This window comes from Corvus cornix, chromosome 2 (genome assembly GCF_000738735.6).
Source record: "Corvus cornix cornix isolate S_Up_H32 chromosome 2, ASM73873v5, whole genome shotgun sequence".
NCBI classification, from domain to species: Eukaryota; Metazoa; Chordata; class Aves; order Passeriformes; family Corvidae; genus Corvus; species Corvus cornix.
The window spans coordinates 103,764,673-103,777,750 of record NC_046333.1 but is presented as its reverse complement, the minus strand read 5'-3'; the positions used below and the strand labels follow the sequence as shown (position 1 = coordinate 103,777,750).

The 13,078-nt window shown below is 40.2% G+C and overlaps 1 protein-coding gene across 31 annotated transcripts in view; it reads right to left on the bottom strand.

The window, feature by feature from the left end:
- Positions 1 to 347: 347 nt before the first annotated feature.
- The window catches only part of EPB41L3 (erythrocyte membrane protein band 4.1 like 3), a 144,660-nt gene continuing 131,929 nt past the window's right edge, over positions 348 to 13,078 (bottom strand). For 13 of the 31 annotated variants that reach the window (XM_039572355.1, XM_039572304.1, XM_039572363.1 and 10 more), the window contains 10 exons: positions 11,009 to 11,083; positions 10,494 to 10,595; positions 9,006 to 9,734; positions 8,365 to 8,487; positions 7,438 to 7,830; positions 6,268 to 6,399; positions 5,731 to 5,829; positions 4,556 to 4,636; positions 4,175 to 4,291; positions 348 to 2,940 (listed from right to left, as the gene is read on the bottom strand). In XM_039572355.1, coding sequence (XP_039428289.1) covers positions 4,181 to 4,291; positions 4,556 to 4,636; positions 5,731 to 5,829; positions 6,268 to 6,399; positions 7,438 to 7,830; positions 8,365 to 8,487; positions 9,006 to 9,734; positions 10,494 to 10,595; positions 11,009 to 11,083 — 1,845 coding nt within the window. In that variant the 3' untranslated portion in view covers positions 348 to 2,940; positions 4,175 to 4,180. The remainder of the gene's footprint in view (positions 2,941 to 4,174; positions 4,292 to 4,555; positions 4,637 to 5,730; positions 5,830 to 6,267; positions 6,400 to 7,437; positions 7,831 to 8,364; positions 8,488 to 9,005; positions 9,735 to 10,493; positions 10,596 to 11,008; positions 11,084 to 13,078) is intronic. The other 18 variants (XM_039572414.1, XM_039572452.1, XM_039572466.1 and 15 more) reach the window with 8 other exon arrangements.

Below are 13,078 nucleotides of genomic sequence, written 5' to 3'. Positions count from 1 at the left end.
CTTAAGGGGGGATAAATGTTAAGGGATTCCAAACAGTCTTAAAAAATGTCAGCATGATGTATTCACTCTTTCTGTATGTGTAATGGTCACGATTGGTGTGATCACTTCCTATGCCCATTCTTGCCTGGTGTGCAAAGCCCTTCCCACAGTGGTTCAGAGCAGGCAGTTCTCTCAGATTGAAGCTGGGATTGCAGCTGTAGCAAGTAAGGCTTTCTCCCATGCTGGTGTCTGTGTTGGTAATGCTGCCCACAAGTAATACACTACCTAATGGTTTGTTTTCTAGGCTGGTTTATGTCAAGAATCCAGACAAAGACCAACAATAAATGAGAAGAGACAGAGACAAAGGATGGTTGGTAGAAACAGGCAGGTGCTCTTTATTTCATGTGGCACAGCATTAGGCAGACAACCCAAGAAACAGTTTCTAACAAAAACCAAAGCTATCACTTCCAGGAACCGTTCCCCGAACAAGGGTCTACTACCAACAGCGGCACTGAGATGTCCTTGCCTGTCCACTCTCATCTCCTCATAGGTTATATGCGCTTAGGCTGTATCTTAGTGGTGAGTGTCCTTTCCAAGGAGACTAACTTCTTACAATACAATATCTTTAGACAGCGTACATACTGTGCAGGATCACCAGAGTACAATCTCCTCAAGCCATGCTAAAATATAATGCTAACTCTGGAGAGAAGGCTGTGCGATCGCCTCATGTCTCTCTGAGGTAATACAATGCTGTTTCTTAGCTGACAACATGAGGGGCACCTGAGGGAGGATCAATATGGCTTCGGAGTCTATTTTTAAACTCCTGATGCAGTAGCGAGGACCTGGTGTGCCATCGGCCAAGACAGGGTGAGGACCTCCTCCACTCCCGGCTGCCGCTGGGCACCAGCAGCACCAGAGAGCTGAGCCCACTGTCACTCAGGGGGATGAGAACAGAGATGGTCTTGGACTAGCAGGTGGAGGAGAGGGCCATCAAAGATCACAACAGACCATCAGCTTTGCGTCGGTCATTAGGCGAGAGGTAACAATGACAGCGGTGCGGGGAGGGGTTACATTGTTAGCACTCTGGATTTAAAGGCATGAAGAATGGCTGGTGGAAGGAAGACGTTTTGGAGACTAAGGGCAAAGCTTTAAAAGCCTTGGGATATTACTTTTAATTATTATCTACAGGTTATTCTCTCTATATATACTATTTTTCTTTCTAAATTATGAAAATAAACATTTATTAACAAGTCACTGGGTCAAATCCTGCTCTCCACTGAAGGCAAATCCATTCACTTCAGTGGGAGGGAGCCCCGTGTAAACAACGAAGGGCAAATTTGGCCCTTTATGTCCTGAAAAGTCTGCTTGTACCCATTGTCTTTCAATCCTGCAAGGAAACACAGATTGAAGGGTGAACTAATTGTTACAAATTTTTCTTAAACTACCAGGGGAGTGTCAGTGAGATGTGGCAAAGGAGAAAAAAAAAAAAGAAAGAAAAGGAACTGTTTTAAAGAGAATTTTATCCATGTTTCAGAGCAAAAATACAAAAAGAGAGTGGATCTGGATCAAGCGCTACTGGCCTTTACTTTCTAAGCAACGACAAAATTCTTCATTCAGCTTCGGTGAAATGTTACACAACCAGAGAAAACAGAAGGAACCAAACAGTCCTTTTCCTTTGCAAACACCATATGCCCAAAGGTGAACATCGTCATCCCTTTGGATTCTCTGCTAACTCCCACTGTCTGCACAGTGCAGTGTCAGCCGCTGAAGACAAAACACATCTACTGTGCACATGAGTAAAACCTGTGGCGTCTTACAAACATAACATTTTGATGTTTTGAATATTAAAAACCACTAGGTGCTTTTAGACACAGAACAATACAATTTCGGATGCATTTACCACTTTTATTTCACTATGCAGAAACATACATTCACCATGTGTTGTGATGCAGCTGACAGTGTAATGGACGCTATCCCTTCCGTGGGTATTAGAGCTGGACACTAACGAGTTTTCAGTGGACGTTCTGTACAGGTTAAGGCTTGACTCAGAACTAGATAGTAAATGCTGACCAGATTCTCAAAACAGATTTTTTTTTGTTTTCCTCTGAGAACAAAAGGGAAATCAATAGAAAACCATCACGGTTATTTCAGATTAATAATTTTCTAAAGCTGCAAACTAAGTAAAATACAGATTTTTTCTTTTCCTCCAAAATAACTACATATAATTTACAAGGTTAGGATCTGTGAAGGGTGACTGGAAGCTGACTCTGAACAATGCTGACAAAAATCATTAAAGTTAATATACTAAAATCATTACTACCTCATAAGGTATTCAGTCAGGTATACAAAGCACACTTTGTAAGCATTTAAATGTTTTGATAAGAGTAAAGATTCATCATCGTTTATCGGGCAGTAATAAAACCAGATGAAACAAATATAAGATTCAAGTTGTTTACTGAATAAACTGTGTTATTGGCACATCTAATGTGTGGTAAAACATTATACACAGTACCTATACAGCTTCTAGCATTTTGGGGGTAATCTTCATTTACAATATCCGTAAACAAAAGGCTGGCCACCTAACAAATTTTAATTTGTTTATACTTTCAGAAACTGTGAAAGGCATGAACTGTTTATGTGTTACATGAGATCACTGTTTATATTGTTTATGAACGTGCAGGTAAAGCTGAAAACTTAGACATTTTAAGAAAATTAAAAATGCTGCTTTTCTGTAATTTTATTGTTGCTTCATGCAATATTGTTTAACTGCTGCTGATTCAGATTGCTTTCTATGGGAAGGTATCTCTGCCAGTTTCTTTATTAACGGTCAAGATCAATTCTTCTGTAGTGAAATTTTCCATAGACAGATACAAGTCAGTCAGGTTGGAACTGAGACTCCGTATAGGCTCTCGTATTCCTACTCGTATGCATGTCTGGATTCATATGCATTCTAGGTTATTCCTGCAGAAAAGAGAACTGAGTTAATTACTCAAAGCAACTACTCTCTTGCAAAAGAGATTTTGTCACTTTGTTCATATAAGAAAAGCTATTTGAAAATGGCATCATCCCAGTATAAGCATCTTGGACCAAATCCAAAGTCCACTGACGCCAACGGAACAAATTAGTGACATCAACAGACTTTTAAGCAAGGCACATTGAGCTGTCTCTGAAACAATTAGCAGAATACCACAGGAATCACAGCTACTCACTCCTTAGTGACTGGTTCCATCTTCCAAATAAATAACTGACACTGAAATTCAGTTTTCTTTAGGGTCTGTATATCCAAAAGCAGGAGAGCCAAAGAGCTTCAAAAGGTGCTGTGCATTATACTCTGTTACTTACACCAAGTGCTAGGGAATACATATTGTTTTAAGAATAAAATGCTGCTATCGATTCAACAAATCCGACAAGCAGCTTTTTCTTCCCCTTCTGCATACAGCATTCAAAGCAATTTGTGCAATGGTGCTGGCATTAAGAGCTTTTGCATAGCAGGTTAGTATGCATGACATGTTTCTGCACACAGAATAAATATAGGAATATTAAGACGTCTGTTAAGCCAGCCACTATTGGAGAGCATGCCTTTACTGAGAAAAAGCTTGACGCAAGAAAAGCTGCATTATCATCTCATCCTGATAAACAATGCTGCTTTAAAACATAAAATGTTCTTTCGAATACAGGAAAGCCAAGACACCCAAATACCGACAAACTAATTCACTGCGTTTAAAAGCAGGTTGGACCATACCTTTACAAGTTGGGAATTAAAGCAGAACTTGTAACATATCTGCACAGGACATTTAAAAAGCAGCTGTAGGTTTTTCCCTTGACATTTTTAAGCCAAAATGCACACCTTTAAGAACAAATTATTTTTGTTCTTAAATGACACAAAAGCAGACAACAGATTTTTTATGACTTCAGAAGTAGAAAATCAGACTATAACAAAGCATGGACAATGAGGACTTTTCAGAGAGCCAAGGAAAGCAAATGAGCAGTTTATCTCTCTCCAGCTGGCACTGTTTAATGAAGACAGATGTCTAGAGCCAAATACAGTTTACTTTCAAATATCGGAACTGATAACCAGCAACTTGAAAATGCCAGTGAGAGAAAGTGAAGAGTTAAAGGTGAAATATGGTAGGAAAACAACATCTGCAACATGCCAGCCCAGTAAATGCCTATGAAAATCATCTGGTCCTCTTACCTGTGGTCAATCCTCCCCATCTTCTGGTGTGATTTCTGTCTCTTTATGTACCACTACTTTGGTCACTGACATGTCAGGGTGCTGCTCTTTGGCTTCTTTAATTGCCTGAGCCAGCGCCTATCCCAAGGAAACCACAGAAGGGCAAAAACAAAAAGGAGGTGGAACATGCATGATCAGTAGCAAGGTGGAGAGATTCATGACATATTACACAATTTACAAATGAGGAAAATGATTAAAATATGAAATATACCATCACTGATTTAACTACTATTCCAGCTTAATTTAAGGCATGCCAGTATGAATAATATCTCGAAGCAATGTTTAGAAGTGTTCTCTTTGGCAGTCTTCAGGGTAGCCTTTTTAGCAGTTTGTAGATTTTACCTGATCATGATCAATATCTGCATCTCCTGTGATGACTATTCGTTTTTCAATTCTTGTCTCTGAGATACCTCCTTTCACAGTCTAGATGGGAGGGACAACAGCATGTCAGTAACTTACTTTAGAGTGCTGCTACTCAACCCCAGAATGATCAGTGCAGGAACCCTCTCATGACTGGACCAAAACGGCTCAAACAGCTCACGCAGAGGGGACAACCCTGGATGGCAAGTGAGCAGGTCTGGAGTTCGCCTGAGTGCTCTGAATGGACTAATGACCTCAAGAGGTCCTTCCAACACAGGTAATTTTATGACTCTAGTTAATCTGCACATGATCAAGAGAGATGCTTGTATGCCAAAAATGGTGAATTTGTCCCATGAAGAACAGAATGGGAATACAGACAGCCCATATTCAGACATAGTTAAGTCCAACTGCTTGCTTCAGAATGGCATACAGGGTGGTGTGGCCTTTGTATAGCTCATCTACTAATGGGTGAACTTCACTGCAGAAAGATGAAATCCTGTTCTCAGTGAATATTGGTAGGAGAGCTGTCACAGCACTAAGAGAGTTTCTGCTTAGGGAGGAACTGTTATTTAAATGCTACCTTGAAACCTGGAACACACGACACCATTTGTCTGTGCAGATATGAGATTTTGGTCTGGCTGTGGGCAGGTTCCTCAGGGTACCACCCAGAAACACAGCCAAGGTGTCTGAGCTGACTGAATGCCCTGTTATGGCGACATGATATAGATTTACTATGTGCTTTCAACACCGTGCAGGGCTAATATCTCAGGGCTGAAAGGCACAGTCATGTCAATGGAGCCTCATGTTCAGACAAATTATTCCTTCCAGGCTACCATATGATGCCAATGTGGTTATACTCTTTCTTGTTCCACGTAGTATTTGCAGCTAAATCAAGTGTCTTTGTACAGCAAGGTTTTGTGCTTGCCTAGACATACCCTAAAGGTTTAGGACAATCTTGTCAAGTCGCTGGATGATGCGTTAATCAACTCAGCATAGCCAAGGACAGGTGAATAAGGACACGTATTTATGGTAAATTTAAAAGATTTTGTCAAGAGAGTATCAGAATGTGTCCCCATTTTGAAATACATCATAGAACTGAAGTTAAGATAGCATACACCCTGGTGAAAAAAAGAGCTCCCTGTTTTCTGAGGACTCACTTTGGTGATATGTGTAGTAGTTGTAGTGCTGGTGGTTTCAGATGTGATCGTTTGTGCACTCATCAATACACCTGGTTCAGAGTCAGCACTGCCATCCACCTAGAAAGGAGAAGAGAAAACCAGTCACTGAAAAAAATGCTCCTGAGCACAGGGAGGCAAGAACTGGACTGTTAAACATCCCTATTTCTACAGTTCTTTATGAATTGAGTATCTTATGGCAGGGGGTAACTGCTGTTAGGTTACCATGAGTCAGTATTTCTCTGTGCATCTGGAGGCTCTCCTTTGCCTCTGGAAGCACAGATGAGAAGCCGGTGCTTCTAAATCTGCAGTTTCATCAGTGTACTCAAAAGGCCCTACACCAGGACATGAGAGTCATCCTCAGGTAAGTTATTCTTATATACATCCTCCTCATGCTAATATTTAATACTTGAACAACTTAGAAAAGCTTACACTAAAGCATACACTTAAAGATGGGTGAAGAAATGGGTTCCTTAAGAGCACATTAAATTAGACCATGTCTTTTGCAGAATTTCTTACCTGAGAAGACTCATATGTAATGGTTTTTGTTTCTGTATGGACTACTGGCACTTCCTTTGTTGAAATTTCAAGGGTTTCCCCACCAGCGGGAACACTGCTGAAACTGATAGTCTCAGTCTTCACAACTGGCGACTGCGTGAACAAAAGAGAAGGAATTGGAACATTTAGAAAAGCTTATGGATTTCTCAGAACATTTTTTTTTTCCTTGAGGAAAAGAAAGAACAACTAAAAAGTGCTCTGCATTTAAGAAAAAAAAAAGGAGAAAATTCTCTTCATTACAGTGGTACATTCATGTATGTAATGCTGGCAACATTTAGCACTTCCCTGGATTTTACAAAAACGAAGTCCAAAATGCTCTAAACACTACAAGGGCAATGGTCACAACTTGAAAAACAGGAGGTTTCCTCTGAGCGTCAGGAAACACTTTTTCACTGTGAAAGTGACTGAACACTGGCATAGGTTGCCCAGAGAGATTGTGGAGTATCCTTCCTTGAAGATATTCAGAAGAAGCTCTCTGGACATGGTCCTGGGCAGCAACTCACTCTGGATGTCCTTGCCTGATCAGTGGATTGGAGCAGATGAACTCCAGAGGGCCCTTCCAGTCTCATATGTTCTAAGAATCTGTGATTCTACTTTTTGTTAAAATGCCAAGAGAATGAATTCTGCCCAGGCTTAGTTGTCTGTTCAGCTCTTTCTGAGGGAAAAAAACCCTCACAAAACAGCTCTTGAAATTTTTCTAATGGGGCTAAGATAAGGAACCTGATCTGTTTAAGACACAGTATACTTATTTATAATCACACGAAGCATGGAAAAGACAATTTCCTGTCTTTGAGGACATGTGAACTTTGCCAACTTCGATGGACTTTCCCAAACAGAATGCCAGCTGATCCTGTTATCTGTTGCATAAAATGCCATGAAATTTGGTATTTCTCTGTAGCATGAAAAGCAGTTTCAAGTAAAAATGCATGGCATTTTGCTAATGATGGAAACCAGCAGCAAGCCTTGCAGATGACATACAAGGAGGAAATAAGAGGAGACAAAAACTGCCTGCTGTAAAAATGCAATATACAATTTGGGCACACTTTACTTTTGATGACAGGAATTAACTTAGCCCACTATTGCCCACATTCACAATTCAGCACAGACATGACCAATTTAACAACAAGTTACCTCAAAATGAGGTTTTCTTTCCAAAGACTCTGAAAGTTGGACTGTTGTTCTGTGCTCCTCCGCCTGCTCACATGAAGCAGCGGCAGCGACTCCTTCCTGTTTGGTATGGGCTTTCCCAGCCTCCTCCCTTTTTTCCTCCTTCGCCCCCTCAGTCCCAGCAGAGCCCTCCTTCCCTTTCATGCCGGCAGCCACCGCCGACGCTGCCTCAGCCTGGGCATCCAGTGCAAGTCCGGCCACTTTAGCAGGATCCCCGCCTGCATGCACCTCCATCCCATGTCTCTCCTTGACAACTACAGTCTCCTGTACAACCTTCTGCACTGTATCCTGATCCGGCTGAACTGCTTGCTTCATGTCACTGGAAGTTATCTCCTGAGACGTCGTTGTGTCTATTCTCTGCAGGGAAGGAGGAAAAAACTCTCAGCATCAGAAGCAGACAACACTATTTGCAGTAGCTCCCCAGCTTAATGTACTGTGAACATAAATTTTAAAAAATGGGCATTGTATTTTGCCAAGTTATTTCTCCCACATTGCATGGATTTTCGTTCTCAGGATGTTAGCAGTACAGTAAAATGGAAAACAAAGCAAGAATCAAAATTTTTAAAAGTGAAGAGAAATTTCAATGTCAGTGTTCTTCTTCGGTATTTTTGTGTGAGTTTTACAAAGGCAAAATACAGCACCCCGCAAAATGACCAAAATAAAATGAAATGAGAGGAAACCTGCTTGTTGGTTTTTGTTTTGGTTTGGTTTTTTTTTCTTTTTGGGGAAGTTTCTGTTGCGGTCCATTGTAACAAAGGAAAACACACATGAATACATGCATTAGTTATACAGTTCCAAATTGTGCAAAAAACCAAAAAACCACGAAACAATAGAAAAGCAAAAGTAATTGGTGTGTGGTTATGACATCGATGGAGGGAATCAAGCAGCCACCTGAGCCCAGCTATGGGAAGTAGAAGTAACCCCTCCTATGAACTCAGTCGGTTTTCTGGCGGACTCTATTAAAGTGAAGATATCTGAACCATCCAAGGTTTTTTCACTGGTGGACTGTTTAGTCTAAACAGACAAAGAAATGTAGAGTCATACACAGAAGAAAGGCAGACCCATATGCACAGACATATTAATTGCCAAAATCAGAGGCAGAGACGGAGGAAAAGGAGAGAAGGTTGCAGGGGCACAGAGAGGTTGGAAACAGGAAAAGAATGGGAAAATAAATCAGAGCGAATTCATAATGGCTGTAGTAAGCAATAGTTAAAAAGCATAGTTGTTAGCATTGGCATTTTGCTGGTTCAAGCAAACCTTTTTTTAATTTTTTTCCCTTTTATTAACAAGCCACAGCAGCAATACTAAATTTCAGTACATAAACCAGAAAGGTTGAAAGCCTTATATAATGTCTGCTTCAGACTGTGAGACGGATTCAAAGTATGAGAGAAAAAAAACAAGCTGGGTTGGCTGCTGTCAACATAAAGCCAGGCAGCAAGAGAACCAAAAGGTAGGGTGGTGTGAGGGGATTGCCTAGAAAAAGTCATGCTTTTATCTTTAAATTGTGGCATGAAGTCAAAGCCACTTGTTACCACCACTTTTGATGCAGACGACTCAGTAACATAGTGAGCAGTAGCAATGGTAAATGGCTGTTCTCTGGAATATCTCCACTCAGACAGGCTCTTATCTGTCCGGGCAAACGCCCCTGCTTTTACAGCTTCTCCGCCAAGATGCTTTTCTGCTTTGCCAAGCTGTAAGCTTTCCCGTGTACTGAGTAACTGCAAATCCTGGTCCATCCTTAGTGTCTTTTTCAAATTCTTCTCTTCAGGGCTTTGCAACTGAGATTCTGCTTCCTTTATGGGTGTCAGAGAGTCAGACAGCTTTCTTCTCGGGCTCTGCACGTCGGATCCCCGCCTGGCTTTGTCATCAGTGACAGGCTTGAGGATTTCATACTTGGCCACTATTGGAACGATTTTCACAGATTCTTGCACTTCCCTTTCCATTCTTTGCAAAGTTTCTACTGAAGGCTGTACTGCTTTCTCGCCCTCTTTAGCTTTACTTGTCATGGTTACAATTTTCCCAGATACGGTATCATAAGACTTTCCTAGGGTGAACATTTTCTGCTTATTCTCCTCATTGGATTGTATTTCACTTTCCAAGTCCTCAAAGCTCTGCATTAGAATGGTACTGGATTTTAATATCTCAGGTGGAAATGCAGTTTTACTGCTCACAGTCACTACTTTGTATGCCAGATTTTTTTCCGATTCACCATCAACTACCTCAGAGGGTATTTTGTCTATAATAACCCAATCCTCAGTGCCCTATATTTGAGATATAAAAGCTAAATTAGAATATCTAAGGTTTATCTGTACTTCAGGAGCACTAAAGTATGAAGACTTTTAAGAAATCATGCTGCTGCTTCTGAAAGCATATAATAATTTTTGGCATTGCACTTCTTACAGCAGTTATCAAGCAAATAAACAGAATCACCTTAGGCAAAATATGATTTCTTTGCATATTCTCTCTCCTCAGTGGTCCATCTAATGTGGACCCAAAAATATTACTTTTGCCAAACTATTTCTGTATTTGTTTGAAGCGAGATAGCATGTTCAGCGCATAATTTAAAATGATGATTGGAACCAACCTGCCGTTAAAAATCACATACTACAGTGGTTCACAAAGCTACAGTCAAAAACAAATTACAAAAATAGGGCAAATAAGCCCATTCAACTGTACCCCAGTTGTTACAAACGTGCTGTTAATGATGTTTTAGAATAGTATGCATTTGTATGTAGCTGTAGCCTCCACTGAATTTCCTTGTTTTTGTTAGAATAACATCAACCCCTTTGGGGATTGTTTAAATGGAGAAGCACAACACAGCAAACTGTATAAACTAAGCATACTACTAAAAACTCTGAATGGAACTTAATTGTAGCATCTTTTTTCCCCCTCATGCAAAACGTGCTATGTGATTTGCTTCGACTATGCAATCAGCATCCAGTTATTTGACTTTAGGACCATAACTTCTGTATTTAACTAAGCAAATGATGTAGTTTAAAATCAAATGAATTAAAAATAACCTCTAGGGATGATGGGATACTTTTCTGGATAATGATTTGATGAGAAGTAACCAAAGTGCCAGCAGATTCTCCTTCCTGCAGCTTCTTCTCTATCACACTTGGCTAATAGAAAAACCAATAAAAATATAAAGTTCACCATCACTCAGCATAATCTAAATTCACTTGACAATATAAAGGAAACTCATTCTCGTGACAGAAGTGCCCCATTCACCGTAACCGTTCTCAGTGAGGTTTATGCTGGAAATGCATGCAAACTGCAAACAACATCCAAACAGCACCGTGCAAAAAGATTTCTAAATAGCCGAGAAATCAGTCTCCATTAGGAAGCCATAAGCTCTGGAGAGGACCCATTCCTCAGAATTTGGTCCTCAGATTATATCTCTGTCTGAAACTTATGAAATAATAATAATTAAAAAAATATAAAAAGGGAGGCTTGGAAAGGAAAAAGATAATAAAATAATAAATCATTGCCATACTTTCTGACTGCATTTCAATGAAGCATTGTTTGTTTTTACCTGCATTTCAAGGAATGTAGTACCTCCCTTCTGCAAAAATATGATTTTTTCTGATTTTTCTGTTTCTTCTTTGGTCTAATGTCAGGGGAATAAATGATTTTTAGTAAACGGAGGGTATAAAGTCTACTATACTTTACAGTAGCTCATCATATTTCTCTACTCTACAAATTATTAATCGCATGGAAAATTAGGAAACAGAACTAAAGAGAACATTTTACAGCATAGAGGTTTCCAGTTAGAAGTGAAATCAGTGTCTCTCTATGGTGAACGCAAAGCAGACATGAGTATACAAATGCTGTGCACAAGTGTAGCACAAAACCCACTAAACTGAGTATCACCCATGTGTGGATGCACTGTGTTTGTTTTGTTTCATATTATTCATTTAACTGGGACTGATGCCAGCTTACACAGCTTCCACCAATAGCCCAGAACACGCCCCTCCACCTTCACTCTGGGCAAGGCTCTCTCCTGAGTCTGCAGCCCTCTCTGCTGAAGCAGGAAGAAGGTGTGCCCAGCTAAGATTTCAGCTCTCCCTTTTTCCCTGCTGGTATTAGAAGTCTTAGGAGCACTTTTCCTATTGTCCTGTAGTGTGACACCAAAATCTCCTCACTTTTATCCCGTCAGTGCTTTCCCAGTGGTGTGAAAATAGTATCTCTCTAACTTGGACAACTGGGAAAATTTTAAATGTTGGTAAGACTCAATTTCCCAGGCCTTTTGAGCCCACCTTCTGGGCTGGCCACTGTTGTCATTTGGCCAAAGAAAGTAAGCCCCTGCAGAGCAAAATGGGTTTCCTGCCAAACCCTTTCTAGTGACTTCAGTAGCTACTGTACTCAATAGACATGCCAATGGAAGTCCTCTGACTAGCATGATAAAAGGGTTCATGTACTCAAGAGGAAAGGTAGAAGTTTAAAGAAAGATAGGATACTAGAAAGAGAAAAGGATAAATGGCTCAGCTCCCTGACTGTGATGAGAAGCATAACTCCTTTATTCCTAAAGTGTTGGTTTGATCCAATCCAGGTGAGATTAAACACTATCAAGGAGTTTGTCAATATGATGGCTTTCATGTTCTGCAGCTATCTGGCCACCATCATGGAAAATATTTAAAAGCATGTTTTTCATCACTAAGGGAAACCAACGTATTTCCCCATTTGTTCTAAGAAACCAAGTGGTGACTAGACAGGCTTAAAGTCACACTGACCAAACACACTCAGGTGCCACATACTTGAAGACCACATTTTGAAAAGACATCTTTTCTCTTCTGTTCTTGTTTTATTATAAGAAGGAGCTACAGGTAACAGCACTGAACATGTTTTTAAAGTGGATATGCTAAGCAAAATGTAGAACTTCTTTGACTAGCAGAAGGCACTACACTATCCTGACTGCCTCTGCATTTCTTAGTAGACATCAAGGTGCTGATTTTGACCTATGAATGGCTTCAATTTTTTCCTGAAAAAATCCCCTCTCATCAGGACATGGGAACTGAAACCATCCCACTTATTGCGATCAAAAGGATGACCAGGTGTTATCTACAGCTGAAGTCACCTCAGAGTTAGGCTCTGATAGCTCAAGTCTGCTCTCAATTTTCCACAGAAATACCTTCACTTAGATGAGGTTCTGTGAAACAGATGTAGATTACTTAGATGCCTGTAAGACATACATGCATTTAAGTAACTGGACATCGCTTTGGAGCAAGTCATCTTCTGCTAGCAAGAGGAGAGATACCAGATAAGAATAATTCTTGCCCTTTTCCTTTCCAAATGAATGGTTAAATTCAGATGTGTTTCCTCAGGGTGAAGCCTACATAACTGTGTAATACTTTGCTACACTACTTTGTGTGCTTAAACTTTTTATTAAACTCCTAAAGTAATAAAAATATTAAACAGGGTGGTGTTAAATTTGCTTTCCCTGCAATCCTCTGATTCAGGCTCAGCTAGCCACCCTTTCCAACTGTTCCTTACATCTTTATTATGATAAATGTATCCTGTTCATTGTACTGACAATTTTACTTTTTAGAAGGATAAACCTCTGTTTTCAACTACAACCAAACTAACCTGTTTGTAGGGTCTGTTA